The 26,572-nt window shown below is 37.5% G+C and overlaps 1 protein-coding gene across 7 annotated transcripts in view; it reads left to right on the top strand.

The window, feature by feature from the left end:
* The first annotated feature begins 8,034 nt into the window (after positions 1-8,034).
* The window catches only part of LOC149817075 (histone-lysine N-methyltransferase ASHH3-like), a 73,913-nt gene continuing 55,375 nt past the window's right edge, over positions 8,035-26,572 (top strand). The window contains exons 1-7 of one of the 7 annotated variants that reach the window (XM_089987298.1): positions 8,035-8,154; positions 10,676-10,746; positions 11,095-11,165; positions 18,675-18,722; positions 20,785-20,911; positions 25,454-25,565; positions 25,765-25,864. In XM_089987298.1, the coding sequence (XP_089843424.1) occupies positions 11,142-11,165; positions 18,675-18,722; positions 20,785-20,911; positions 25,454-25,565; positions 25,765-25,864 (411 nt within the window). In that variant the 5' untranslated portion in view covers positions 8,035-8,154; positions 10,676-10,746; positions 11,095-11,141. Of the gene's footprint in view, positions 8,155-10,675; positions 10,747-11,094; positions 11,166-18,635; positions 18,723-20,780; positions 20,912-25,453; positions 25,566-25,764; positions 25,865-26,572 lie in introns of those variants that run through there. The other 6 variants (XM_089987297.1, XM_089987296.1, XM_089987299.1 and 3 more) reach the window with 6 other exon arrangements.

Raw genomic sequence — 26,572 nt, 5'->3', positions numbered from 1 at the left:
TGAGTTTCTAAGAAAGGTTTCAGTTAAACAAACTAAATGTGTGGTTTTCTTACGAAACTTTTGTTTCTAGAATGAGGTCTCTATACTTTATCATAATCAGGTTGTCGTTCGTTGCCCTTGTTATTTCTAACAGACTCTTTTTCTGAAATAGCCTTAACTTATCCCCATATCCCAAGGCCTTGCACGGCCAGATGTCCTATCTTCGCTTAAGTTATCTTTCTTAGAATGGCCCCAACTTTCATAGAAGACAAAAACATATCCTCGTATCATGATCTATAATCAGTAACGATTTGATTCTCTAATCTAAAACCAGTATATAATCATGCTACAACAGAAAGCCAAATTTAAAGATTCATAACTGGCTATAACAGTTGCTCTCCGAAGAGCATCATAACACATCCAAATTCTTCATGAAATCAAAATCTACAAGTTTCATGTTGGATCACCTGGTCTGAAAAATGTACGACCTCACAAGGAATTACCGCCCTAGATGGTTTACCTAGTCTTGGATAATATACTTCCTCACAGGAATTCACCGTCTTTGCAGCTACCCGATCTTGGACAATGTACTTTCTCACAGAGATTCATCACTCTAGTCAGATTACCTGATCTTGATCATACATACCCTCATAGAGAATCCTTTGCGGACAAGGACCTTAACAGGTACCATAATCAGTGATGCATGCATCAAAACAAACAACCGCTCTGAAGGTGGATAGCCACCAATAATGGGCACAAGTATATATATCATCAATGAGCATCACATCACTTTGTATGGTATTCAAATTATAAAATCACCCATTTCACCAATAAGGTTCCATGAACCATAGTTCACTATTGAATTAAAACATTTATCGCATGCTTTCAAAATCTCAGATCATGTGGCATATCAATCATATCGTATAAAAGCATATTATCCTATACATCATATCTTTGCCACATAAAACATAGCACTTCGTAAATTGAACCTTGAAGCATGCGTAAACAATACGTGGGTTCTATGCATGCATACGTGAACATGCATATTTCATAATACAAAGCAACTAAACCTCAACATATATAACTCCTATGTAGTTCGAGATTTGCACACACGATAAAAGTTATATGCATCTAAGACATTCAAATCATTGCATCATCTTCATAAGCATTAAATTTTTTTTTTACATCAAATCACATTCGACTATATTCAGCGTGAAACACATGCACATACCTCCTAAGTAATTTAGTTAGACATTCATGACTCTTCAATATACTTACTCAGACAATCACAATGCAATCCTCTACAATACAACTACGTAGGTGTGATGTATCTTTCAAAAAAGTAAAGTTTGTAGTCGAAAGGTGTCATTTACCTAAGAATCAGAACTAATCATTTGTAGGCGTGATATGTCGTTCACCTATACGCTAACATACGCATTACAATCATAAGGGTCTACGCTGAACAAAATTCATACATAATTTCATTGATAACCTTTTGCTTGACAAGGTCCGTACTAGAAAATAAAAAGTCTTAACCAAAACTTATTAAAGTGTCTATTCGCTAATTCTCTACCTAACCCATCGTGATAAAAATAAACACGGTTCACTACTTTCATTGCTACTAGTAAGGGAGATTGGGTTGTTGTTATTGACTTTCCTTCGCGGTTCACTTCTTTAAATTTGACGCCTTTTTACGACAATTTCGGGCAAAATGCCCCATCTTTCCGCACTAAAAATAGCCACCAATGGCACTGGGGCATGGTTGTCCACGCTGAACATAATTGTCATTCAGGCATCTGAGGTTTAACGGTCGTTGTGGCTCATTTTCTTCACCAAGTTTATGTTTTTTTTTTGCAGGTCGAAGCTTGTTATTATTACGATATACGAGAGTCTTTTTATCGCGACATTGATTAAGTTGACATTCGTCAGTAGAATGACCCACCTTTCCACATAAAATACAATAATTGGGGTTCCAAAAGCATATCAGACTGGAGAGGACTTGAGGGATAACACCTCATTTTAGATTGGTACTTTCGCAAACCAACCTATCCACCTTATGGTCCAGGTTCTGGACCATCGCTTGGAGTCATTCAACTGCTCTGGTTAATGCGTCCATTGACTTGATCAATTCATTGAATGACATATAAGCAGAAACATATTTCTTTAATTAAAATAAATATTAAACAATTTAACTAGCAAAACTTACAGTGCGATGCAAATGCCGGATGATCAAGAATTACTGCTTTCTCTGTCGCTTTGATACCAAGTTGTAACACAAAAAAAATCGAAGACTTGTAACTTTTAGAATAATTTAGAAAGCTTTTGAAATCATATGGTTATCAGAGTTTAAATAGTAATTCAACGGAAAATGATATTTTTCAAAATAAGTCAATGGACCTTGAGCGCATTACAGCGTAAACTTTCTTTTGTTGAATTTCGCATAACCATTGAAATCAAATGGTTTCACAATGCAGTTTCAATAATTGAGAATTTGTACATCAGATTTGCAACTCATTATATTTATTGAAACCAAAAAGAAGCTTAGTATAACAACTTTAGTAACTCAAGGTTTAATTAAAAGAGATTTTTTGAAAGACACTTTATACCAAATTTACCAACATGTCCTTAGAAGCGAAATGTCAGTGAAAGAGCTTCATCTTGATCTCATCATGCCATTACGAGTTGTATCACCTATACACCACCTGCCCATGAATGAGTTAGTTTCACGAAAAACTGTTATGAGTTATATTTAGCAGGTGCAATAGACTATGCAAATGAGTAAGCATTTCTAACATAAACATTTGAATATGTAAACAAATGAAGGTTCACAAAATTTTACGACAAGTAACTACCTAACTCATAAGGTGCAAGCAATCGCACAACAAGCAGTTTAGAAGTTGCAGGCGGTAAGCAATCATATAACAATATATATACTAATCACAAGTTGTAAGGAACTAATAAGACATGCAACTCCATTAGCCCTAGTTATAAACAGTTCGTAAATTATGAACTGTAAGCAGTTACACTGACAAACCAGGATAGTTCGACCAAGTAGTAAAGCATATCACAGGTGTCATATTGCAACTAGAATAATGCTATTATCATAAGCATTTAACTAGCATGAGCAGCCAATTATTACTAACAATAAACTAGTGTAACGCTACAATAAGTGTGCATAATTAAACTAAACAAGCAAGTCATGTCACAACGTGCATATCTCGATAATGTAAATAGTTTATCTTATGTTTCGATATTAGCTGGCCAGGCGGGTACGACCAAGGCACGAAACGTAGAAACAGTCGAGACCAATCCAAAGGTTTATTATGATGTGTTTTAGATAACCCGGATGGCTCACTGAGTCAGCCCCTAAGGGGATGGCCAGTGACCAAGAGAGTAAATCCCCAAAGACATAGGTGGTCTGTGGATGCATCCAACTGTAAGCTACCATTTATAGCCCATTTTCTCTAACTCTGATGACTATGAAATCTAAGTCTTTTGCCCGTAACTGTCATTAAAGGACCTGTTTATCGGAGTTTTGTATCATCCGTCCTCTCTCTTGACGAACCATGTCAAACTAGCACGACAGAGGTTTCTTAACCGCTGCCTCGTTCTACATGCTCTGGTCTTTCGACCCATTCGAGCATCTTGCCTGTGAAGGCGAAACCGTCACCATTATGTGTGTTATACGCGCTATTGCAGGTTCGAGGTAAACATGGACCTCTCATCCTACTCATCATAATACATAACGTACGTGTTCAAAAGTACAATCACGATGAGAGGCAAATGAATTTCTCATATGAAATCCCCAATACATCTGCTTAGTAAAAGTACACAGTATAATCACACAATTTACTATTTGTCATGCTCTGGTCCTTTAGACCATCACGAGCCTCTTGTCTGTTAGGCGATCATCAACATTACATCATTACAATAAGGTGCCAAAACACGATTCGAGGTTACCCCAAACCTCTCATCTGATCATCGTAATACCAATGTGGCATACATGTTCAAAGGTACGACCATACCTGATAAAAGGTACGACTACGATAAAAGGGGAAATGGTTTCTATAAAGAAACCCCAAACATTTATCCTCTATAAGAGAAGTGATACAATAATTACTGAGTTTGATAAGATCAAGTCTCTTAACTTATATTAACACAATGGCATCTTGCTCAATACAAGATTTGCCTCGAATCACTCTTTTGAAGTGATGATACAATATTGCATGCAGGAGATCGCTTCTCTAAAGACGGCTATTTGAGAGACATGCTTGATATATTGCAACTCCCAAAACCTTCGAGTTTGCTTTGCAAGGTTGCGACCTTGATAAGTTTGAACCTTTTTCAAAATTTCTGAATCATATCAAAATATCAATTTATAGTTGTAAAACATTCTATTCGAAAGTGTTGTCTTGGAAAACTTAGTTGCACTTTCGCAACCTGCAAGACTTCCAATTTTCGCTTTTACAAAATGATGCATTTGAAAACTGGATTCGCATAAGGAATCCTTTCAAGAGGAACTGTTGCGCACAAGCGCAACTCACATCTTTCGTAAATAAACAAAAATAAGATATATAAAAGGCTGCATCAACTTGTATATAATAACTACGAGCATGGGAACATTATAGCGTGATAGCAAAGTACTAAGCAATACTCGATATGGAAAAATCACACCTCGAGCGAAAGATGTATAAGCAAAATGTATGAGGTACAAATTTGTACACCGATCAAATATCTAAACAAGCAAGTAAATATGTAAATATGCAAATAATGCATGAGGTACGAAACCATACATTAGTCAAATATCTAAGCAATCAAGTAAATGTGCAATTAAGGCACGAGGTATGAAACCATATCTCAACAAAAAAGCATGTAGGCAAGTAAATACGCAAAGTAGATAAGTACAAGAAGGAAATAAATTACAATTAGGCATATCTAGCATGACTATTAATTATTTCAACTTAATTCAGTTCATCTACTGCCCTTATTGCGCAACTTTCCCCTACCTTAGAGAGTTGCGAGGTGGCGACCAACTCCGAGAGTGAGTGATGACGACTTAGGACGTGGGGGCGAGCGTGATGTGTTGCACGAGCTGTGAAAAAGAATAGTTAGCATTTTATAAAAGAAACAAGAGGGGCAAGGCAGACGTCCAACCCCTGCTGGAACAACCAAGGGGAGTAGAGAGACAGGGCTCCCTGCCGAAGAAGCCTTCGCAGAACAGGGGTTGAGCCCTTTTGTCGAAAGGAAAAGTCGAGGCAGATCAGGGGCAAGCCCCCTGCTGGAAAACTGCCACAAAGGCAAAGAAACCCAAACAGAGGCAGGGACTTCACCCTCTGCAGGAAGAATGATCTGAGGCAGAGGGTGGAGCCCCCTGCCTACCAGAAAAGACAGAGGCAGGGGCGCCCCCCCTGCCATGTAACAGACCCGAGGCAGGGGCCACCCCCCTGCCGAAAAACAAAACAGAGGTAGCAGAAGGGTGCTACCCTTTGCCAAAAAAAAAAAAAAACCCAAAGGAGACAGAGCGCGAGAAAGGAGGGGAGGGGCACGACAGAAGCCGTCGTGCCTCTACCAGCCCTTCGACTACCGATCAGAGAGGGAGGGTGCGGCAGGGCCACTGTCGCCCCTCCGACGAACGATTATGAAGTGAGGGAAAGAGACGACAGGGGGTCATTGGCCCCCTGTTGGCCCTCCAATCAGAACTAGGGGAACCAAGAGAGGGCTCGGCAGAGCCGGCCCTCTGACGGCTCCGGCGACCCAAACAAAAGAAAACAGAGGTGGTAGCAGCGGCATCAAAAACGCAAAGGGGAGGTGGTGTGCAAGAAGAGAGGGTGAGAGAATCAAGGCAGAGGGGCAACGACAATGGTTGGTCGCGATGTCGGGGCTCCGGCGAGCTGTGCAGGACCGAGGGTGAGAACCCAAAGAGAAGGAGAAGGGGTCAGAGAGGGTGCAAGGAGATCGACGACGTTGTCACCAGATAGATCTCAGAGAGAGGGTAGCAAAGCGAGGGAACGAGAGAGGGAGAGAGATTGGGTTACCTGAGGGAGATGGCACGGTCGCCAGCAACAACTTGTCGGAGGGGAGCTCACTGGAAGGAACCCTGGATCGACTGCGATGCCGTCGGAGCTCACAAGGAGATGAGAGGAGCGGAGCGGCACGGGGGAAGCCACCGGTGTCGGGCTTCGGCAGGCAGACGACGAAAAAGGGAGCGAGGGGGAGGTCAGTGATCATCGGGAAACACAGTAGGGAGGTGCGTCCATCCTCCCCTCCTGCAATGCTCTTAAAGAGCTCGAAGAGGGTCGAAATTCGGGAAAACCCTCAAGGGTTTCCCCTTATCTTGTCGAGTGGGTGGAGCAACACATGTGGGGGGTGGGGGGGGGGGGGTGGTGCACAGGGGAGAGGGTTTGTTCTTAAACAAATCCTCCCCCATGCGTCTGGTTTTAAAACCCTAACTAGAATGGGCCTGGGTCGGGTCTGGACCCGACCCGGGTTCGATTTTTTTTCATGTGTTTTACATTTTCACCATCAATCTCACCATTATTACTATCACCCAACATCATCCACCTCCCAAAAAACCCTCCACCCTATAAATTTCAACATCCATCTCACTGCTACTACTTCTATCGACCATCACCATTTATTGAGAAATCACACTGGAGAAGCTCCACCACCTTATGATGATTTTTTTACCACCACATCACCACCATCCATGTCACCACCACCACCACCCACCGTCACACACCTCTCAAAAAATTGTCAATTCCACCATCTACCACCAACTACCTCTAAAAAAATGATGTCGAAAAAGCACCACCTCCCAAAAAACCATGCTGAAAAAGCTCCTCCACCACCCCTCCTCCCCTTTTTCATTTTTTTGAGAATTTTCTTTTTATTTTTCTCATGCTACCCCAGCATGTGGAACTTTTTTATTTTAGAAAAATTATCATATCAAAACTTTTCATTGGCAAAATTTTCCTTTTCTGTGAAAGCTTTTCTTGCTTCCAAGCGTGCCCATAATATTGTTGCCATGGTTTATCCCATACGTGGAGCACTTGTGTGGGTGTTAAAGAGCGGGATCCTACATCATTCAAATTTGAATCATAACTTTGTGCAGTTGATGCGAGTAGTTGGAATTTGAACCTAAGGGTGGCAAAATCTGACTCGACCCGCCAACCCGCTTCTTAGTCGGGTTAGGGTTTGGCTTAAACGGGTTCATGTCGTAAACGGGTCGACCCGCCTAACCCATTTATTAAATGGGTCATGTTCGTGTTTGGGGTATGCCAACCCGCCAACCCGTTTGACTCGTTTAATAAACGGGTTAGACCGGCGGGTCAACCTGTTTGATTATTTATGTTTATCTTGATGATTGTAAGACAATTTGGTGGATATGTTTGTAGTATGGTTGTAACTTGTAAGACAATTATGTTGATGTTGTCTTTATGTTTATGACTTTATGTTGAAGTTTTATCTTGATGTTGGTAGTACAATTCCATATTGAGATTTGCAGAAAAAAGTATAATATGTATTTTTTTTTGTTTATAATTGTGTTATTCGGGTTAGACAGGTTATTCGGGTTACTCGGGTCGGTTATCATGTCTATGTTATCGGGTCAACCAGTTTAATAAACGGGTCACCGTATCGTGTAATCGTGTTGTGTCGACCCGATCCGACCCGTTTATTAAATAGGTTAACCGTGTCGTGTCAGGTTACCCATTTAATAAATGGGTCGTGTTCGTGTTTGCCACATCCTACCCGTTTAATAAACGGGTCATGTTCGTGTTGAGGTATTCTGACCCGCCAACCCAACCCACCAACCCGACCCGATTGCCACCCCTATCTGAACCTGAACAAGATCCGATGATGTAAGATTGAATTCGGATCCAAAGTATGAATACTGGATCGGGCAAAAGGAGACCAAAATCAACGTTTTTGGGTGATCCATATTTGACCCAAATCCGAAAGTGATATGAATGTATGGACTCTTTCGGATCTTACTTAAATGAGTGGTATCCGGATTCGGATTATAATTTCAACCGAACCCGATCCGTTTTCACCCTTATCGAGCAGTTTATCGGGACAATCCCGCCCCGTCCCTCTTCCTCGTCGCTCATCTTCTTGCCCTAACTCCGGCTTCCTCCGGCTTCCTCCGTCACCGGCAATCTTCCGTGAGCCACGCAGGTACCCTCTCTCTTTCTCTCTCGGGGTTGGAGAAGGGCCGACGGTGGCCCATTTCCCGGCCGGTTTCTTTTTGGTCTCTCTCTCTTTATGTGACCGGAAATGGTGTCGCCGAGAGATTTTTCTGGCCATATTTTTCTGGACGGAAAATGGTCACCGGTCCTTTTTCACCGGGGAGTTCGTGCTCTGTGTGTGCATGTTGTCGCCACAAAAGGGGCGAAAAAGAGTTTTCTTTCGGCCGGTCTATTACTGGCCGGAAAATGGTCTCGGTCGCTTTCTTGACTGGTGATTGATCTCTCTCTCTCTCTGGCTTGCTTGAAAAAGGGGAAGAGGGTTCGCCGATCGAACCCGTTTTCCGGTCAATGGCTCAAAAGTTACTAATATGTTATGTAGTTTATTGTCCACTAAACAAGTTATTGCTTGGTCATGGCTGAGCAAACTCAAAGATTGTGGTTTTCTTTAGTGGCAGGGTTTGAACAAATTAGTAACTGAATTGATCTCCTTTTTCAAGCTTATTATCTTTATGTTTTAGACCAGATTAATGGGTCCATGAATGTGATAAAATATGCATGTCAATTTCATTTATCAAGTTCTCATTGTATGTACATTTTCTCGCATTTGACGGGTGCTTAAAAGAGTTTTGTCGCAATATTTGGTTTTACCTGATTCAAAAAGAGTTAAAATTTCAATTTAGTTAACAAGAAAATATAATTGATTTACGTGGATGCTTGCGATCGTAATTATGTGTGTGAAAGAGATAGAGAAAATATGCCAAGTTTTATACAAAATACCATGATTACTTGAAAAGTAAAGTATTATAAGTTATTTTGTCTATGTAATGAGTTCATATTATGTATGTGTATCATTGAAATGTAGTGCCAGTGTCTCTAAAATTGCTGCAAGATAATGTCTATATGCATGTGATTTTGCATATAATACAGAGTTGGTATCACTATAACTATTACAAGGGGTTTTCTTGTGATTGAGTTGGTTTTTTTCTTTTGAGAACTTAAGAATAAAATATATAAGTTGAAAAACAAACAACAATAATTCTCCTTGCATTGCTTCTTTGTTTCTCTCATTCTTTTTTCCTCTCTCTCTCATGAATTTTTTTTTGTTTTTTCGTTGTTGCTTGCTTTCCTGTTTTCCTTGTCTCTTCTCCCTTGATTTCTTTCTCCTTCTCTCCTTTTTCTATCTTAGCCAGCCGAAAAATTTCAGAGAAGGAGCTGATACCACCCAAATAATACACACTGTATGTTCTACATAGATAAATTTTGAATGGACAAAAACACTCTTTTTCAAAAACTATGAACATAGACCATTGTGGTAGTTGGTCAAGGCTTTTGAAGATCTTTCACACCAATCAATTATCACAGATGTCTTCGGGAAGTTGATGGCATTTGACTGATGGATAGTCAATGCTTTTTAAAACTTCTTTATTTTAATAACTATTCTGAGTTTATACTCAAATATATCTGGTTTTTGCGTCTAATCCAGTGAAAAATTTCTTCACTTGTCTTCAAGAATCACCCCCCATAATTCTATAGATAAATTCCATATTTAGATGTAATAGGTGCATTTTGATTCCTTTTTTCTTATTTACCACCTATTTATGCTTACAAAAAAAGGACATGATTCAATATGGAAAGAAAAAGAGAAATGATCCTCAATGAGCATTTTGAGTCATGAAAACAACTGACAAATCATTTTTGGAAGATAATCATTTTGAACATTAGGTGTTCACCATGTGAGTAATATGGTAGGTAGTCACCCTTTTGTTGTAATAGTAGAACCATCTTTTAAATGTGGAGTAGATGAAGAAGCACATGACATTACCCTCAATGTAGTAGTGGCGCAAATGCCAGCTATCAGACCTCTTATCGTTTGATGAGGTCATTGCCAGGTTTCCATAACTTGATTTGGTGAAACATCTTGTTTGTTTTTAACTGAAAATCAGGCTGCACATGGTGCCTTGACTGAAAATGAAAAAGCTGTGTGATGGTATCAGAGCTAGGTTTTGATCCAGGGATTATATACCACCACCACTCATGTGGAAACCAATCTGGAAGGGTTTCTGTGGTATGTTGTCTTAGCCTTTGAACACCCAGTTTCTGTTATCTGACCATTGTAAAAGAAAGAAAACTAAATTATATAAGTTTTGTTGGTCTGTTGAATAACTTGAATTGTTGTGTTAGTTTAAAATATGGTCTGGAAAGTTGTTCCCTTGGACTTGCAACACATCCATGAAACTATGCATTTCTTTCTCACCTTGCTTAAGTGCTTCTTTGACTTCTTCTGGATGTTGGATGATGTCGATAAAATTCTGAGTAAAAGTTTGTTCTAACATGTAAATTTTGGTCAGATTTCTGTGATTCTTGTTCAATAAAATCTAAATTTATAGGATGAGGGAAACTGTAACTCTTATTACTTCCAAAAATTACATACTGCATATCTTAAGCTGCAATACCATCATCAGTTTTCCTTATAGTAATATCTTCTTGAGTAATTGTCTTTGTGATTGCAGAAACCTGAAAATATTATGCCCAACAAAGCTATTAAGTGATGAAATTCAACATTGAAGGTGAAACTTGAATGGTATTTGCTACTAGCCTTTTTTCGTTTGCTTGTGTTCATTGATCGTGTTTATACCTTTGATGGATACGTTGAAGCTTTTTCAGTGTTTCACTAACTTCACATCATGCTGCTTATATTTTGTTTGTCTCCATTGTAAAAACAAAAAACATGGTGTTAACAAATGGATTGAGGTTTTTTAATATGATAATCTCGTCTTATGCACTCACCAGTGATGATTGAAAGCGTCTTTGTGGTGGGAATCTTTCTGTTTTTGTTTTTAAATGTTTTTCTCATTGTGTATTCATTGTTCTATAAGTTAGAATTAACTGTGCTAAGTTTAACTGTAAAAAGTGTCAACTTACTGTGCAGGAAGTGTACTTTATGATGTGAGCATACTAACATAGCAATATGCATCAATGGCATTGACTTATATGAAGAAAGTATGTGCCCCAACCTTCGAGATGCAGATTTTTTAATGTTGCAAAATCATTTATTTAATTTGAAGACTCTTTTTTCCACTAAGACTTAGGATTTGGAATGTATCATTAAACCCATGCCCTAGCCAGTGATTGACTTGCATATTATGTAACTTTTATTCACTTTGCATGTTTACTGCACAATTATTTTTAGGTTTAGTTGCAGAAAGATACCCAGTTTTAAAAAAAAAAAGCCAAATTATACCTAATCAATGGTATAATTCAAAATCATATGTAGTTTTTCCCTTGCTTATTCAAATATATACCCACTGTAACTGTTATTACCTTAATTATAATATAGTACCGGTTAATCTCACCCAATTTTCCCTCATGGAAACTCTCTCTCTCTTTTCCTATTTTACCATCATTGAACCTCTCTCACTCCTCCTTAGTCCGTACTCTTCAACCATCCCTCTCTCTCTCTAATATGTGAACAAACATTATGAAGATGTAAAAACTGTTGATCTTCTCGCAGATTTTGATGGACTTAATGTGCATCTCAACATATTTGAGTGAGTGTTATTAGTGTCGTTGTAGGGTATCAAGTATCATCGGGTTTCGATTATTGGCCTGTATCAGCCTGTATTGTACAATATGGTTATCACTTATCAATAGTATAGTATCATACTACACCCTTTCTATTATCGTTCTTGACATGAGTGACAAATTTAGGCAGTTTTGAATGCTTTTTTTCTAATGTAACTCTTAATTAATAAATATTTTGATTTGTTAGTTATTACATATTGTTTCACATGTTCTAAATGTGCATGTCTATGTTTAATTGATCATAATGCTTAAATTTGATTTCTTTTTTTTCCCCTATTTCATGCTTAGTTTTTTCTAGTTTTTTTCTGTTTTTTTTTTGAGAATTTTCTGATTTTTTGTGTAATTGATCTTTTGTAGTTTTTTAAATATGGGGTTTTCTGTAGCCTATGATATGATACGTGATGATATGATACAATATATCCATATCCCTGGCCCTTCCAATAAGCTTTTTACAACATTAATTTGTGTCCAGATAATGAATCTAATTAAGAACACCTTTATAAATCCAGATCCAATTAACTATTTATGCTAACTGTATCTAAATTTATGTGAAACTGGAGTTTGATCTTGTAGGCAGGTTTGGTTTCAAACTTGGATTCAGACGTGAAAGCATAAAACCAAATCCAACCTGATTAACTAGTAAGATCCAAAATCATTTACTGTATCCCACTAAACAGATTCAGTTCATTCAAATGTCCAACCAAAACTATAGTTACATCCTTACCTATGGGGGGTCGGGGTTGTTAAAATGTAAAACTGTACATATATGTATATATAATAATATTATATTATTATATATATATATAAATACATTTTTAATTTCTTTCTTTTCTGTATTTTTTTCCTTTATTTTTATTTTTTGTTTTTATGTCATCTAGTTCAGTTTGAACTAGAATGACTGTTGCTAGTCAAGTCCTGTCCAGACTTGACTAGCAATAGAGCTGTTGGACTGACACAGTCCAACAGCTCTTAATAGAGCTGTTGGACTGACACATTCCAACAGCTCTAAATAGAGCTGTTGGACTGTGCCCAACAGCTCTATTGAGTCCTCTTTCAGCTGTGTATATAAAGGGGTGCAGCCCCTCTTGTATTTTACTCCAATGCTTCTTAAGCAATTGGTTTTTCATATCAATAAAGAATACATTTTTTATTTTTATTTTGTTTCCAGTTATACCCTTTTTAAGGGTTATGCTTTAGTGTCATTCTTGACACTTGCTCTTGTTAATCAAAGCTCGTGTTTCGAAGATCCCCATTTCATTTCATGGTATCAGAGCCGCGGAAGTACTAAATCTTGAGGAAAAGCTGCCTCGGTTTCCGTGCCCGTTTGCAAAAGTGTTCGCCACTTGAAGAGAAGTGTTTTATCACTTCATTGGAGAAGATTTCACATCTTGTTGTATTGTTTTTTTTTTTTTTTCTTTCTTTCTCATTTTTCTTCTTGTTTCTCTTCTATCCCTATTCTTTCTCTCATTGTAATCGATGGATGACAATGATAAAGTCACCATCATGCCTATGAAACTAAGCGATACGAACTATGTAACATGGGCTTCAATCATGAAGCACCATATATGGGGAAAAGGCTTATGGGGGATTGTGGATGGTTCCGATTCGGAACCTAAGCTATCTCTTACTAAAAAGGAGGGAGATAAAGAGGTCCCTCTATCGGAAGAAGAGAAAATCAAGGCTATTGCCTCATACGAGAAGAAATGGAAAGAATGGAGAATATCTCATGCGAAGATAATGTCATGGCTTATCAATAGCGTTGACATTAAAAAATGCTCAAGTCTTGCCAAATTTGATCATGCCGATAAGGCATGGGAATACCTTAAGAATATGTATTCCCTTAAAGATATTGCACACGTGTGCAACCTCCAAGAAAAAGTTCGAATGATGACACAAGGAGACAAAACTATTCGTGAATATTACAATGGGTTGTCCGAACTTTGGGAAGAACTTTCCCTTTTAGAACCAAAGTGGCATTGTGCCGAAGACATCGAGCTTCGTCAGAAACAACTCGATGCTGAACATTTTTACCAGTTTATCACTGGATTAAGGCCGGAATTTGAAACCACTAAATCGGCCCTACTTCACAGGGGAAAAATTCCTTCTATTGTTGAAACTATTGAAGAGTTAACAATGGAAGAAAATCGTCTCCGGAAAGGTTCTTTAAAAATTGAAGATGATTCCGTTTTAGCCGTGTCTAGACCAGGGAATCATGTTCGATCATATAGGCCTCCTCACTTTAACCGACAAAATGGTGACTATGATAAGAAGAAAGTTATTTGTCATCACTGTCATGAACCGGGACACTACAGGCCACAATGTCCCAAACTTAAGGAACTGAGAGAAAAAAGAGCTGCAATTGCTGGATCGGAGCCTAAAGATCAGGATGCACCAGTTTCCCTGGCCCAACTAATGGAGATTCTTCAGCCTCTCATCAAAGGTGCCTCTTCCTCATCTGAAGCTTCAACCGGCGCAGCAGCCTCATCTTTTTCTGATTTAGGTAAAATTTCTTGGCTTCTTGACTCTGGTGCATCTTTTCATATGACCCCAAATAATCAAAGTCTATCCAAATGTGTTAAAAATAAAACAAGTGTGTCAAAGGTCTTTACTGCTGATGGGACTTCTCTTGAAATAGAAGGAATAGGAAATTTTGAAAAAATTTATAAAACAAAAAATTTTTTTATTCCAGAAATTAGACATGTTCCCAAATTAAATTTAAATCTTTTATCTGTATCTCAAATTTCTGATTATGGGTGTAATATTTCTTTTTCTTCTCATGGTTGTTGGGTACAGGATCGCCAGTCAGGCAAGCTGATTGGGGAAGGCCATAGAGAAGGAGGGCTCTATTACATGGATTTTTTGGAAATGCCGAAGAAAGCTTTTTGTTATAATATTCAAAAAATAGAGTTGGAACTGTGGCATAAGAGACTTGGTCACCCACATATAGCCAAAATCCAACATTTTCCAAATCTAGGGAAATTTTGTAACTCTGAATCATTTGATTGTAAAGATTGTATTCTCGGCAAAATGAAAAAATTACCATTTCAGAACAGAACCTTTTTCTCTTCAAGACCACTTGAATTAATACACTCGGATGTTTGGGGTCCTGCACCAGTAATTTCTAAAGGAGGATTTGTTTACTATGTTATTTTTGTCGATGATTTCTCCCGACATACGTGGATGTACTTTCTCAAACATAAGTCTGAAGTATTTTCATACTTTCAAACTTTTCATAATATGGTTAAAAACAAGTTTCAAAATGATATTACTATTTTTCGCACAGATTCAGGGGGAGAGTTTTTATCCACAGATTTTCAAAATTATCTTAAATTGCATGGCATCACACATCAAAGATCTTGTCCTTATACACCTCAACAAAATGGACTGGCAGAACGAAAACATCGCCATATTATAGAAACCACTAGAACTTTATTAATAGCAAATCAAGTCCCTAAAGACTTTTGGGCAGAAGCTGCCTTAACTGCCACCTATCTCATTAATAGGATGCCATCTTCTTCGTTACAAAATATCACTCCCATTGAAAAACTTATGAACATTTCTCCAGACTACTCTAGATTAAGAATATTTGGGTGCAAATGTTTCATATTTACTGACAAAAATGATAAACTTTCCCCTCGTGCGATTCCCTGTGCCTTTTTAGGATATGCTGAAAACCAGAAAGGTTATAGATGTTTTGACTTCAAAAATAATAAACTATATGTGTCTAGAAATGTTTCCTTTCTTGAAAAGGAGAGCTTCTTTGATTTTAGAAAATTAAAAGACGTCACTGAGTACTCCTTTTTGCTAGATCTAACATCAACATCTGATGAATATGACCTTGATTGTAACTTTGATGATGATCACAGAATTATTGATCTTAATGTTGAAAATGAAGAAGTTCATAGAGATACTAGTATTCAATATTCCAGGCGACAAGAGTCTAATACTCCATGTGCACTTGAGAAATATTCTAACATTCCAACTAGACAATCATCCCGAATCTCGAGGCCTCCAGAAAAGTTTGTATCATACGAGTCTTTCTCACCCACATATAGGGCAGTTATTGCATTAATTCACTCATATGAAGAACCATCCACATATTTTCAAGCAAAAAATGATATCAAATGGATAGAAGCCATGAAAGCTGAATTAGATGCACTTGAAAAGGCTTCTACATGGAATATTCAAGATCTTCCTCCAGGGAAGAAAACTATAGGATGTCGATGGGTTTATAAAATTAAAACCAAGAGTGATGGTACTCTTGAAAGATATAAAGCCCGTTTAGTAGCCAAAGGTTATGCCCAAGAATATGGGATTGATTATGAAGAAACCTTTGCTCCGGTGGCTCGTATGACTACTGTCCGAACCTTAATTGCCTTAGCTTCTATCAAAAAATGGTCTATTTTTCAAATGGATGTCAAAAATGCTTTTTTAAATGGAAAGCTAGTTGAAGAAGTATATATGGAACCCCCTCCTGGTCTAAGTATTCCTAAGGGTAAAGTCCTTCGCTTAGAAAAAGCTCTTTATGGACTTAAACAAGCACCAAAAGCTTGGTATGATAGGTTTAGTCGTGTTATGATTGATATTGGTTTTCAATTCTGTTTAACTGACACTGCTTTGTTTATTAAGAATTCTGATGCAGGGATCATTGTGCTTCTTCTCTATGTGGATGATATGATCATCACCGGAAGCGATAAACAGGGAGTTGCAACAATCAAAACACTTCTTAAATCTCATTTTGAAATGACTGATTTGGGCTTGTTGAGATATTTTTTAGGCATTGAAGTTGCTTATTCTCCTAGAGGATATTTATTATCTCAGACTAAATTTGCTTTTGATATTGTTTTCAGGTCTGGTATTACTGATGATAAGAAAGTTGACACTCCAGAAGTTGTTAATGTTAAAATGAAGATTGATGATGGAGAACTTCTTGCAGACCCTACTCCTTACAGACAGCTTGTCGGGGCACTTTCCTATCTATCCATTACCAGACCAGATATAGCACATGCTGTTCATACAGCAAGTCAATTTCAACATGCTCCTACTTCTGTTCATATGGGAGCAGTCATGCGTATTATCAGATACATCAAGTCCTCTCTTTCACGAGGACTTTTCTTATCTTCCTCCTCTTCTCTTGATTTAATTGCATATACTGATGCTGATTGGGGAGGTGATCCCAATAACAGACACTCAACCACTGGCTTTTGTGTCTTTTTAGGGGAATCATTAATCTCGTGGAGGTGTAAAAAGCAGCAGAAGGTATCTCTCTCATCCACCGAAGCTGAATACAGAGCCATGGCAACCACGACCATGGAAGTAGTTTGGCTCCGACGACTGCTTGCTGACATGGGAGTTGAAGCAACAAAGGCTTCACAAATGTGTTGTGACAACAAAAGTGCGATCTACATTGCCAGTAACAGAACATTCCACGAACGCACCAAACACATCGAAATGGATTGTCACTACGTCAGAGAGGAATATCTACACGGGATAATTGATCTGCCATATGTCACTTCAGAATATCAGTTAGCAGACTTCTTTACAAAGCCTCTCGCTGCTCCCCGATTTCACTTTCTCTTAGACAAACTTTCGCTCATTGTACCGTAAGTTTGAGGGGGAGTGTTAAAATGTAAAACTGTACATATATGTATATATAATAATATTATATTATTATATATATATATAAATACATTTTTAATTTCTTTCTTTTCTGTATTTTTTTCCTTTATTTTTATTTTTTGTTTTTATGTCATCTAGTTCAGTTTGAACTAGAATGACTGTTGCTAGTCAAGTCCTGTCCAGACTTGACTAGCAATAGAGCTGTTGGACTGACACAGTCCAACAGCTCTTAATAGAGCTGTTGGACTGACACATTCCAACAGCTCTAAATAGAGCTGTTGGACTGTGCCCAACAGCTCTATTGAGTCCTCTTTCAGCTGTGTATATAAAGGGGTGCAGCCCCTCTTGTATTTTACTCCAATGCTTCTTAAGCAATTGGTTTTTCATATCAATAAAGAATACATTTTTTATTTTTATTTTGTTTCCAGTTATACCCTTTTTAAGGGTTATGCTTTAGTGTCATTCTTGACACTTGCTCTTGTTAATCAAAGCTCGTGTTTCGAAGATCCCCATTTCATTTCAGGGGTGTAGGCAGGTTGGCGATCAAACCCAAGGCCAAGAAAGATCTAACATGAATTATCTGATATGTGCAGCTCATATCTGAATCTGTGCCTGATATTGAACATATGTATGCGGGTCTATTTAAATCTGGATCTAAAATTGGATAGCAACTTAGCAGTGGATATGAGCTAGAAACGTGTCTGGTCCATCCTGCATTACACTTCTAGAAAATTTCCTTTCGAACGGATCTGAAATCATAGACGTCTAGATAATATCTGAATCCCGAACCTATGTGCAATCTGAGTAAAATCTGGATCTGAAACACCCAATTTGATAAAAAGAAAATACAGTGTTAGATCAAGCATGAACAAACCCATATCTAACCCTATTCATACTATCTCAAGGTTGAATCAATTAGGGAGTATCTGTATAGTGCAAAAGGAGGCTCTGTGCGGTCCACCCTTTGGTGGTAAACAAGTCTGATCCCCCAACCCTGGGACAGCTTAGCATGGAAAAAAGAGAAAGGGGAGTCATGTGCATGTGCGTTTGGGGGATTTGCTTCCTCTCAGTGGATCCCATGGAAATGGCCTTGATTTCCGCATCTTTGAGAGAGTTAAAGTAATAACAGATATTTATTTGGATAACTGAGAAGAAAACTATGATTTTGAATTATAAGTTATAGTTGGTATGTTTTTGAATCGTGAAAATATACTAGGTATGCTTTTTGCAAATAATCCTTCTTTTGTCTTTGTTTATGTTACTATTTAGGTTCCTTATATAACTCAGAAGTTTGGTGTTGCTAAGCAGGCAAAGAGGTATCATGAAGAAAGGTTAAAAACTCAGAAAGATTATGTGGTAAAATTTTCCATCAAACCGCATGTTTTATCATTCTAGAACTTCATGATTGTAAATATGATTACAAAGTTTTTTTTTTCATCTGGATTGCATCAATCATATAGTGTTTATTTCACTGTTGCCAACGTCAATCCTTTGAAAATATTTAATTCTCAAATTACTCATGTTGAAACTCTCACAGGGGAATGTTTTGATTTAGATATATGACTGTCATCCACTTGTAGAAGTATAACAACCATATCTTTCATGCTTCAACTAGAAGCCTAATAATCCTTTTCACTATATGACAAAAAAATCTGAAACCAAGGTTTGAATGCTTTATCAAGGCAATTCTATTGATCTGATATAGGGGTACATGTGGAGATTTGGCATGACTGAACATTTTATAGGAGTTGAAATTGGTAGAAATGTTGTTTCTCTTAAATTGGCATGGTGGACATATGTGTTGGATATCTCAACTCAAGTGTATCGCTGCTAATTGTAATGCTATTGAAACAACTTTTGCTATAAATTAAAAATTGCTATTAGGAAATGGGGTCGAATAAGATAGCTGATAGCTGGATGGTAAGATGACACTATCATAACTGAGGGGTCTCAGATTCGAACCTACAAGATTCCCCAACTTGCATATTAAAAAGAGAGGTGCTATGGTAAGAATCATAATCGATTTCAGATGGTGAAACATATAGAAGAATTGTAGGTGGATTGCCATATTTCACAGAGTCCAGATTCAGTGCACACAGTAAAGTAAGCTTGCCAGTTTATGAACTGTCTGGTGAATGCTCATATTGTGGTCTTCAAAGGATAAATGAGGCCTGTAATGGTAGTCAATCATTGATTGATATTCTGTAAAATTGATTTGTTAGACATGAAATTGCTACTGTATCAAGATCTTTTGTTGTGGATTGGACAGCTGACCTGTAAAATATTTTGTTTTCCTTGGGAAGAATTTATTATCCTTGGAGAGCTAAAAGTAGACAACTGTTGCGTGGTCAAGTATCAAAGTTCTGTAGATAGTGGCAGTTGGCATTAACTTCAAAGTTATATGGATTATGACTTTATGAGTCTTCTGCTAACCATTCAAAAAATATCTAAATGTCGTCTAATGATGATAATAAAGGTGCATTAGTTTTAACTGAAAATCCTGTTTTCTGTGATTGTTATCATTTCATTGGTTAGAAGATTAAAGAAGTCTAAGCAAATTTTCTTGGTTAAGAATATCAAGCTGTTTATATGAATACAACTTGAGGAATGCTAGATGATGTCTAGTGTGATATTAATGCTATGTATTGTATTTCTTCTCACTAAATTTATTCATTACTTATTATTGTAACTGTGCGATTGTAACATTATACTAACGATTGTAATCAACTGTACATACCCTTATTTGAGTTCATTTTTGTTCGATAAAATGAATTCTAGCTGTATTGCCCTTCACTATAGAGAGTAAGGGTAGTGATGCGACGTTCTTCATCCAGTCCTGCTTCTTCTTTTCTACTTCTATAAATGTATATGGCATCTTTATTAATGATTTTGTCCGTTAACTTGTAAGTTCTAGTTTGTGTGTTTGGAGCCTGAAACACTATTGGTGCATATATGGAATTGTCATTTTACTAATCTCTGCTGGGTTTGTCAGTAACATTTGAAGAGCCTTCACCCTTTTAATTGCTCTACTGATTTTAAATGCTTTGACCAGAAATTTCTGCTGATGGATCTCACGGTAGTTCCTTACAGACCAATACTGTTTGCTTTACATTTTATGCCATTCAATCTCTGGCATGGTTGACTTCTGACTTCTAGCATGCAGTTTTTATTCCATTTAGTTTTTTTGAAGAAACGTTAATACAGTTTTGCTCGTCAAATATTCTACATTTAATTTGCTTTTGTGAATCTTTTAAGAGGAAACTTGTATTTTTTCTCTATATTGCAAGTTTCTTGGATATTATCACCATTTGGATAAATAATTCTTCCTGTGACTTTTGTATGTTGTATCTGGTTCTTCTTGTGTTATGTATTACTTAGCCCCAGCTTTACAACTAATTTGTTTTTTTTGGCAAGGAAGAAACCTGAGAGAAATGTTGAGTTCATTTTCAATACTATGCTGCACGTGCCTGAGATTCCTGTTGATTTTCAACTCCCAAGATGGCTGAGGGAACAGAAGTCTATGCAATATACTTTCATAAAGCGTAGTATCCTCATGATTTTTGAAATTTTATTTTCTTGAGCTGTATGATTCTTTGTTTTAGGTAGCCCTGAATTGATATAGAAGTTAGTATCACAAGCAAAGGAGTGCATCATTTTTGCCTGAACTAATTTATGTGTTCATTACCATGCTTAATGGAAATGCTTTATGAATCTCTAACTCATGTCTTAGTTGTTTCTTCTCTTTTGAACTAAATGATGCATTTATTAGTTTAAAATAATTAGCTACTTTTTTTTTTCTTATCAACATCTACAGTTATGTCTGCAGCCTTTCCTTTTCCCTTTTGAACTAAATGATGCACTTAGTAGTTTCGAATAATTGGGGACTTCATCTTTCAACATCCATGAATGGGATTAAAGTTTCATTTGTCTAACATGGAAGCTTGTTAAACGTGGTTTCTCATGTGGGTAGGCATACTCTTCCTTATTCAGGTGAGCTTGGAGAAACACTGAACATGGTGAATGGGGTTCCCCTTCTATTGCTTGTGAGGTTCCTCATTATTCCAAGTCAAGCAGAACTTTATTTTTGATTAAGTTCTAAATCCTTAGATGGTTAAATTTCCCAAACACAAAGATCATGATTATTTTTCTCTATACATTTGAGTAATGGTTGAGTATAGCTTTTTGATTTGAAAATAACCATTTCTTTAGCCCACCTCTCTCTCTTTATCTATGTATGTATGTATGTGTGTATGTATCTGTCTGTCTGTCTCTATGCGGATGCTCACTTTCTGCATCTTTCTTACTTCCTCCTCCTATATGCTGTGTCCTCACAATTGAAGGGCAATCTAGGATTGGCTATGAAGGGGTTCTTATCAAAAGACTTTCTTGAATTACCTTGTTAGTTAAGAGATGCAGCATTAGCAAACCCAATACTGGTACAAAATAGTAGGAGTAAGGTTCCTGTTTGGGTGCTGTCAATTGCAATGAGAATGCATATACACCTATGTCACATAGGTGCAGGTGCGGATGCAGTGATGCGGCACTTTAAAAAAACTTGGGTGTGATGGTGCAGGGAGGGTATATCTGGTAAACGAGCCGAATGAGTCGAGCCTATTTTGTTTAGGCTCGGCTCGATTATCATTTAACTAATCTCAGGCTTGGCTCATGTTCATAACTAGACGATCCGAGCTCAAGTCAGCTGAGCCAAGCCATGAGCTGGTTTGTTAAAAAAAACCTGTATTTTAACAATGACAACAATGGGATTTGAACTTTAAAGTTTAAACCTCTCCTTTACATGCTAAAAGTCATTACCAACAAAACAACACCACCTTTTGTGACAGGTATTGCACTAAAATTCTATATATTATAATCCTATGAGCTTACACAAGATAAACCGAGCCGGGCACCCTTTGTTCGTACCGGCTCATTTTTGGTTAACGAGCTGCTTGTGGCTTAACTCACTAGCTATACAAATCGAACACAAACGAGTTCATGGCGAGCCGCACCACGAGCAGCTTGGCTTGTTTCCCAGCCCTATATATATATATATATATATATATATATATATATAGAGAGAGAGAGAGAGAGAGAGAGAGAGAGAGAGAGAGAGAGAGAGAGAGAGAGAGAGAGAGAGAGGTTACCTTGCCGAAGGGAGCTCGTGTCGAGGAGGAGTATCGGCTGCGGCGTCAGAGGTGCGAGGAAGAGGAGAGCTTTGAGGGGGTCTCACGGGGGGTGGGGATAGTGCCCTAACTCTTTTTTTATAAAATTAATACTAAAAACTGGACAAAAATGGACTCGGCCAGCATCAACCGAGTTCATTTTTGGACATATATGACCTTGGGTGCGGTTGGCCGCGCCTGAGATGTGTTGACCACACCTGGTGCCCACTGCACCAGGTGTGTTGGGCTCCATAAAGAGTTCATGTGACAGATATACACCTACCCTCAATTACTTGCACCTAAAAATTTTATTTTCCTTGGATTGAATTCTTGTACTTTCAGTGATATGACAAAGAAAGAGTAGGACAAAATACAAGAATTCCTCAGAGGGGACTAAGAACAAAAATGTGTGTGACACCGGTGTAGATTTTGATTGTTATATGCATTTCTATACCACGTTTGAGACATTGATGGAAGTGAGCTGTAGCAAGACTGAAGATGCAGCAATTCTTGGCATTTCCCTAAGAAAGTTGAAGGAGCTAGCCTAATGAGTAATGATCACAAGAAAAACTACTACAAAAGGATTAGTGTTTCAGGGCTGGTAGGAGGGAAAGAGAAGAATAGGGGGCTCATCATGGATGAAGAAGAACCCACCTCTTCTTGCTAAGTTTCTAAATTCTTCGAGGAACCATTCATGTTATAATTGACCGTAAATGTAGAATGTTTGACAAAAGAAATCCCTTCCTGAACCATCAATATGCCCAATTACTGTAAATATAAAATGTTCAAGAAACCCTTTTGCAAGGATATGGGTTTAATTTATACTTTACAAAAGTTGTGTTTACAATAACTAGGATGCCCTTAGGGGGGTGCCGCGGCACCCCCTTCTGTGGATTCCACTGCCACGGAAATGGAATTGGACCCACCCACGGGAACTGTTTCCGCCGAAAACCCACCTCCAGCGTGTAAAATGGCATGCCCGTCAAGGGTTTTCCGCGGAATCGCACGTTTTCAGTGTTTGTGTTGTCACTGTGGGCCCTGCGAAAATGCACACCCATTGATGCGTTTCCGCGAAAACAATCCTTTTTGTGACACACAAATACACCCATAGTGCCTTGCTCGAGATATAAATTTGTGTCATAATAAAACACTTATTAAGGTGCTAATGCTTCTATGACTTATTAATTACAAGGCATCACCAAGGCGCCTTTAAAGTATTCTACGTAAAGAGAAGAGAAAGCTTTAGTTAGATCCAGTTGTGCGCATGTACTCTTTATACTTCCTTATGGAATAAAGTTGCTGAAACAAAAATTAAAGGTATGTTTAGTTGCATCTCATGTGATTTGGAATCACATGAGATAGAATCAAATGTGATTTGAAGTCATATGATTCCAAATCACGATTTCAAATCACATCACCGTGATTTGGAATCATATGACTTCAAATCACATTTGATTTCATCTCATGTGATTCCAAATCACATCACTTCAAATATGATTTCAAATCACTTTCCATTTCTAATTTGCATGAGGTTCCAAATCACATGTTTGGTTAATTCTGCAAATGAGTTTCATTCTCTCATTTGCATGAGATTCCTAATCACATGTTTAGTTTGCTGTGAAAATGTGATTCATTCTCTCATTCGCATGAGATTCCAAATCACATTTGAATGCAACCAAACATACCCTAAGGGTCTTTCTCTTCTCTCTGTGCATCTCTCTCTCTCTCTCTCTCTCTCTATATATATATATATATATATAAAATTGTGTGTGCATGTGTCTGCGTGCATAATATATATATATATATATATATATATATATATATATATATATATATATATATATATATATATATAATTGTGTGTGTGTGTGTGCGTGTGTGTGTCTGCATCTGTGCATACACACACATATATAATATGAAAATATTGGCTACACTGTAGAGCACCATATCTCTTGCTAAAATTCATAAGTGCAAGTTTTGTTTGATTAATTTGATCCCATGGATCTGTTCAGCATGGTCCATTTGCTAGGCAATGCACTTTTGGTTGAGTGGTTTCAGTGTAAAAACATGTTTTCTCAATCATGAAATTTTGATACATTGTCGATCATTTAATTTTGAATCCCTTAAAAAGTCTGCTTATGCGATGTGGTTGAATAATATAAAGCATGTTTTTAATTAAGCAAACCATATAGATGAGATCCATAGGGTTTGATCCACAAAAAAGTCAAGAAAATGTGATGGAACAAGGTGTTTCTACTAGAGGGTATCGTACACTCGAGGGTGGCCAATAAATCTCTCTCTCTCTCTCTCTCTCCCTATATATAAACAGACACATGCGTGCAAGCGATGTAAACATGGTATATTTGATGTTCCAAAGTTTTGGGAATTCTTATCCACCATTTGCATGGTAAATAAAAAAATAGGAAGACCTAAAACCAATGATGCTTTTGAACTTAATAATATATCCATTTTGTCAAATTATTTTATTCTTAAGGTATGCAGGTGGTTGAAACTTGCTTTCGAAGTCTGTCTATTGTTGAGTGACTTTATCTGTGTTGGGACATTTGAAGTCCATTCTGTATTAGAAATTTGCCTAAAAATTTGAAAAATACAAATGGCTTGTATTGGCCTCTCCCTAGGTTAAGCAACTGATGTTCCGTTTTTAACATTGAACACAAAAAGCTTATTTTGATATCTTTACTAATATCCTGGGATGTTTTATTATTTTATTTACTGCAAATTGAACAGTAAATTTTTGGTACATTTAAATATGCTTTCTTCTACTTAAAAAAATGCCGCATATTAAGGTTGGAAATCAATTGTATCTTTCATGAGGCCTTCCTAGCAACTTGCACATTTTTGTTATGGTGTTTTAAGTAGACTGATTTATCACTCGAAAGATTACTGTTTAGTCTTGACCTCTTGAAGACATTTATCTAGCAAAGAAAACAAAGAGGCGTAATGAAGATGATGGAATATTCTGTTCCTGCAGTCCCTCTCCTGGATCATCGACAGTGTGTCTCAAAGATTGCCATTGTGGGTAAGCTGGTTCAATGTTAGTTTGTTGCTCTTGTTATTGGTGTGTACATTTGTCAGTTTCTGCAATCCCTATGTAATGAGCTCCATGAATGTTCAAAAGCTATTTACATGGTTGTCTTGCAATTTTCTATCTTGTTGGTTTTCTGAAATGTTCTTTCCAATAAAACAGTTTGCATTGCTGTATGTCCTTATGTGCACAGAATGCTATTATCTTGCTGCTCATCCAGTTGCTGCTGTGGAAACTTTTGTGCCAACAAGCCTTTTCAGCATCGTGTCAGCAAGAAGATGAAAGTAGTGAAGGTATGCTGTTGAACTTCATATATCATTACTTTTTCAAGGAAATAAAAGGGGTTCAGTTGTTTGTCCTGTACATTGTTCTATGGCATTGTGGTTATTTTGCTTCAATTTGCCTTCATCTTTGAATTGCTTCTTATTCATGGCTGCAGGTGTGTCAGTGGGTTTACGTTTATGCAAGATAGGCTTCTTTAATATATCATAGTCATAGTTCTGCTGTGAAAAATGGATATATTCCTTCCTTCTATTGACTTCAATCATCAGGAAATAGCTAAGCTGACCCATGTCCCTAATGCTGAATTTCTCATGAAGAAAATGTTTCAGTTCTTAATAAGGCATTCTGAATTTTTGGTGATTATTGCATCATCCACATAAAAAGTATGATGACTATACCTTTATTTCCATAACAAACAAAAGGAGGATTATATATAGGTGCTTTTGTGAAGCCAAGGTCTTTAACTGCATTATAGAGGCTTTCACACCATAACCTTGGGGCTTGTTTAAAACCGTAGATGTATCTCTTCAGCCAACACTGAAACTTTCTAGGATCATCCTGATAAAACCCGTATGCTTGTTCCATGTGTAGTAATTTTAGTTTATCATTTGTGATTTTCAAGGTTGCAGCAAAGCATTCATTGGAATTTGTTTTCAAACTCAAATTTCAGACATAATATGAGACATATAGAATGGCCAGGGCTTTGCAGTACTTATTCT

This window comes from Nuphar pumila, chromosome 14 (assembly GCF_984573655.1).
Source record: "Nuphar pumila chromosome 14, dmNupPumi1.hap1.1, whole genome shotgun sequence".
Taxonomy (NCBI): Eukaryota; Viridiplantae; Streptophyta; class Magnoliopsida; order Nymphaeales; family Nymphaeaceae; genus Nuphar; species Nuphar pumila.
Note: the sequence above shows the minus strand (reverse complement) of the source record. Positions and strands in the feature narration are given on the sequence as shown.